This window comes from Poecilia reticulata, linkage group LG4 (assembly GCF_000633615.1).
Source record: "Poecilia reticulata strain Guanapo linkage group LG4, Guppy_female_1.0+MT, whole genome shotgun sequence".
NCBI classification, from domain to species: Eukaryota; Metazoa; Chordata; class Actinopteri; order Cyprinodontiformes; family Poeciliidae; genus Poecilia; species Poecilia reticulata.
This window is the reverse complement of record NC_024334.1, coordinates 9723549-9728490: the sequence shown is the minus strand read 5'-3', so window position 1 is coordinate 9728490 and position 4942 is coordinate 9723549. Positions and strand designations below refer to the sequence as shown.

General features: G+C 42.5%; 1 protein-coding gene across 1 annotated transcript in view; it reads left to right on the top strand.

Annotated features, from left to right (window-relative positions):
- gmds (GDP-mannose 4,6-dehydratase) overlaps positions 1-4942 on the top strand; it is a 127676-nt gene that overhangs the window by 63813 nt on the left and 58921 nt on the right. The window contains exon 6 of the mRNA XM_008406879.1: positions 2197-2324. Coding sequence (XP_008405101.1) covers positions 2197-2324 — 128 coding nt within the window. The remainder of the gene's footprint in view (positions 1-2196; positions 2325-4942) is intronic.

The window sequence follows — 4942 nt, the reverse complement described above, 5'->3', positions numbered from 1 at the left end:
TTACTTCCCACCACTGCCAATATGGCAACAAAGAAGCGTTGACACAGGGGACATGTGACCCACCACCAACACACAACAAGCTGTACTTTCTTAAACAAGCATGCCTACCCTTCCCCTGATCTGTTTCTGCTCAGCCTGCCCTAGGGCTGTCGCTTTCMTATGAAATAATTACTACAAATTTAGTGCATTCGCATGATTGGGTACACAGGATTTTCCTGTGTCTAAATGGAGGCTCTGCTCCATGTCAGGGGAACAGTGATACAGTGTGGAGCCAGAACTKAGCTGTTACAGCCTGGATGGACTGCGGACTCGGGGTTTAAAGGCAGCATTCAGCTTGGATGTAGCAGTGCTAACGGGGTCTCAGAGAGGTTAGCACGAGGTTGTGGGAGATTTATGTTGCATAAACTAAAAATAGCAAATACTTTGATGCAAACTTGCAGAGTTCCTTTGAAATTATACTCTCACGTCTTCCAGTTTGGCCTTTTGAACAGGCAGTGCAGATGAGTTCAACCCCTCAAACTTTATTTAGCGACTTCAACTCTGTGACGTTATTCAACATGACAACCTAATATTTAGTGTTGATTTCCATCAATATAATGCTTTATTTGAGTTGGAGAGGCTTCACCATATATTCACAGACCATCCACAGCACGAGTAGAACATGACACCAACCCACACCATCCCAACAAAATACCCAAAGGCATGTCTAACCGTTCCAGCCGCACACGCTCTCATTAGAAGCTTGTTTGTCCTGCTGCAGATAAAATCGCCACGTGTGCCGGCTCCGATGAGGAGCACGATGCCGGTGATCTGGCAGATGTCATTGTGGTGGTTTTTGACTGGATGCTACAGGGGCAAACACCATGGTGGTCTGGATCGGTCACTTTTTCCTTTTTCCCCCCATGTGGAATGTCCCTGTTCCTTTTCTTTTTTTTTATGTTTACAGACAGCTGGCCTGAAATTTATGTTGGCATCGAGCCCAGRTTTGACACCAAAACGGTGAATTAGAGAAGAAAATGAGAGGGAAGGATTCTAAAAAAGGTCTTGTGGCTGTAATGTGAGTTGGTAACGAATTGATTTGACTCAGAGTTACATTTCGAATTTTTTGCTTTGGCTAAAGAGGGTTGGAAAACTATCGGAGGTTTGGAAGTTTGTACGTGTCAGCGTGTGTGTGGTGTTGGAGAAATATGCAGAATATTAGTACGTGTCACTGGAATTTTTATCTCCAAAAATGAGGCCTTGAGTTCCCCTACGGTGCTGTGAAATATTTCCCTAATACAGATTAATTCTGCTTTTGTTTGACTGTCACGGCCAAATGTTTATGAATATCCAATTAATTGTAATGTTTGATAAATACASCATGAATAAACAAAACATGGAATTTTCAAAGAAATATTTCTAAAGTTAATAGGCCTGGTGTGAAAAAGTAGTTGACCCCAAACCTAATAAATATTTTCGGAAAACAASTACCCCATCCACAACTCACCCATGTCCCAAACCACCAAGTGTTTGCAGTAGCTGTCAATCAGAAATGGACAGCCTGGTGTGCATTGGATCATTGTYCTGCTGCATGACCCTTGTGCTTTTCAGCTACTGGTCACAAACCAACTATTGGATATTYTTATTCTTCTATGAATTATTACAAGTTGTCCAGAGCTTAAAGCACCAAAGCAGCTTCAGACCTCAATACTACCACCACTATGTTGAATGGGAGACTTTAGTTATTCTTCTTGATTTATTTTGACCTCCGGGATGAGTAGATGATGCCCTTGGAGTAATTTTCTATGAAGGCTCACCATTGTTAGAACTTTCTCCATGGGTGGAATTGAAATTACTTTTTAGCACTTTTGAGCCCAACAGTTGTCAAGGATTTGGTTTTTCATCTGTTCTTGAAACGCATGAGACCCAGGCATGATGTGTTTTGATTTTTTGATTTTGATTTTTGTTTTCAGTTAATGCAATAATTAGGCATGAGTTTRGCTAGATATTGAACTCTGCTTTCCAAACAAATGTATAGATATTTAAGATTTGAAAAGATTGCTGTTGCTGTCTCAGACAGGGCAGTTTGGATAAATAAGTAAATGACATGACAATTTCAAAACTGSATTTTGTACTCTCGTTTTTCACTCATCTGTTGGTGAACGTTCGAATGAATTTAACCCGTCTTATATATTGAACTCTAATTTWTTTTTTCAGGCGCAAATTTTGTGACACGRAAGATCAGCCGTTCTGTGGCAAAGATTCACCTGGGCCAGCTGGAGAGCTTCAGCCTTGGGAACCTGGACTCCAAGAGGGACTGGGGCCATGCCAAGGACTATGTGGAGGTAAAACACACAACTCAGAAATCCACACAACCGTCTGTGCACAGCTTCAAAGCTGAACAGTGTTCAGATGTGCACATAGTATTAACGGGGCATGTTTTCCCAGATCATTTAAGGCCATATATGTGATCAGCGTGAAGCCTTCTATGATTCTCTGCCAAAAGAGATTTTGAGATAGAGAAGGAGAAAGAGAGGGCTGCRTGCTGTGAGGCCACAGACTGTACTCTGGTTTCCCACAACTCACCCATGTCCCAGATCCCTTCAGGCCCACATCGCCATCCCCTGATGGCTGCAGAAGAAAGGGCGATATTAGGAGAACACTGCGTCCTGGGGACGATGACAGAAATACTGTGTTTGTGTTAAGGTAATGGTGCCAGCAGCAAGCAGAGAGAGGCGTGGGGAGATGAAACGAACAGTGGGGTCGCGTCGTCCAGGAGCAGACAGCTGAGTGTTTTTGAAWGTGTGTGTTATACCCTWGTGCACGTGTGTGTGTATGGAAGTATGCATTCCTGCATGTGTGTTGAAGTGTGTGATAGGTCAAGGTCGTAACATGTGTGCACAGCTATTGAGATGAAAGACTCAATGGGTTGCCATGTCTAACAGCAAACCTCTTGCAGTGAACTGTGTTGTTATTGGCAGGTGATGGTCGTGGATATAACGGTGGAGGGAGGGTGGGGTTTCTAAGACGTGAGTTAGGGTGAAAGGGTTATGGAGCGCTGCTTCRGCTAAACAGTGTGGGGTCAAAAGTGTCAGATCTGGCTAGTACTATAATGCTATGGTTTGAAGAGTGTATTGGGAAGCTTCAGTCATTGCATTATTATGGGAAGACAAGTCAGAAGACAAGAAGATTTAAACTGACAGAAATAGGAAGGCATATTTAAAATATGCATTGYTGGTKGGGGTTAGTTTGGCCTATACAAACTAAAAAAAAAGTTGCAAAATGATATGTTCTTAAACTTCAAAGCTACATCTTCCAAAAGGAATTTATTAAAGTAAAACAKTTTTGCTAACAAAACAGGATTTGTCAGCTAGTAACTTTTAAAYGCCTTCAGGGAACTGTCTTTTTGGCTATTTGCAGTTTTAATCAATATTCAGTAGACCAAACTGACCATAATATCAGTATGCAAGAACTGATGAAGAACAAAATGGGCATACTTGGGCTTATTTTAGTGAATCATGCATGTAAATTTGAGACTGCTATGAAAAATGTTTAGTCTAGTTTGAACTGCAGGTTTGACTAAAAGCATAAATGTTCTTATTGTGCTAGGGAAACATTGATTCTTGGATCCCATTGAGAACGTTTTTTTCATCTAGATATGTTCTTCTAGCTGGCATTTYATAGCTGCAGCATTCTGTTGAGAGATTTATGTGAGTACTTGCCTGTCCAGGATGCCCTGGGTTGAGATGCACCAGGTTTCCTGTGGGAACCGCGACATTCCAGCTCTGGTGGATCAGGCACCTCCTGTTTCGGAAAGTTTTTTTTWAAATTTTTTTTATTTCCAGGAAGCCAAACAGAAGCTGGAGGTACAGAGGGGGAACCGATGCAGAGGAAAGATTGTGCAAGTGTTGTACGTTATACGTTACTGAACTATCTCCCTAGTTGAAAGCCCAACCCAACCAGCAGACCACCAGAGGTCATGTTTGTCACTAATGCCCCCCATGGTGCCCATCCAGAAACTACCAGCTTTGTGTCACTATGGCAGAGCCAAACAACTGCCCATCAGTAAACAGAACCATCTGCCTCCGCTTTTGGGCTGACAACTGCTTTTCCTCGCTTTCTGTCTCCCTCTCGTCACCCCACCCAGGACAGGGAAATTGCTCCTAATTGGCTGTGGATGGATTGCGGGTGGCAGGAGGGGCGTGCTATGTGTCTGCTCTAACAACGTCTGAAGGCRTGCGGCTGGCTGGGCATCGTCTCAGCCGGGTATCGGGTATCCGACGCAGCCAGGCAGACAGACCTCGGGCTGCCCAGTCACTCTCAATGGAGCCCTTTATGGTTATTGTAATATGAAATAGATGTCAGGAGCTCAATGCTTTAGTATAAAATCGTCAAATAAAATAATTTAAATCCCCCTGATCTCATTTTCCGTAAGGGGGATTGGAATTTTTCTGCTTGATGACTACGTTTAAAGCCTAATTTTGTTCAACGGCTCTGTGATACAGGACAGATTCCTGATTCTGAGTCTGCCAAAGAGAAAAGAAAACCACAGGCATTACTCGCATAATGCTCYAAATGAGCACATATAGATGCAGTAGTTGGCCATACATGGATGGTACAGCTGTGTTGATACCGTAATTCTACAGATGTCTCGTTTTTGGCAGCTAAAAGACATTTTGTGCACATAGAAGAAAGTTTGGAGTAACTGGTACAGCTTTATGGTTTAGGCTTCYTTTTTTCTCAACAGGCCTCACTTTCTCATGTTTCTGAAACTTTGCCACTTTGTTTCAGAGTTCCTACATAGTCTAGAAAAATCTGGAAAGGATGAAATTTGCTTTCATCACTTTCCAGGTCTAGATAGATGAGAACAAAAGAAAAAAGGGCTATGAAAAGTGTTTAGTTTCCAGAATCTAAAAGGTAAACAAATCTGAATCTCTGGATTTGCATCTCTGGAGCACAGAAA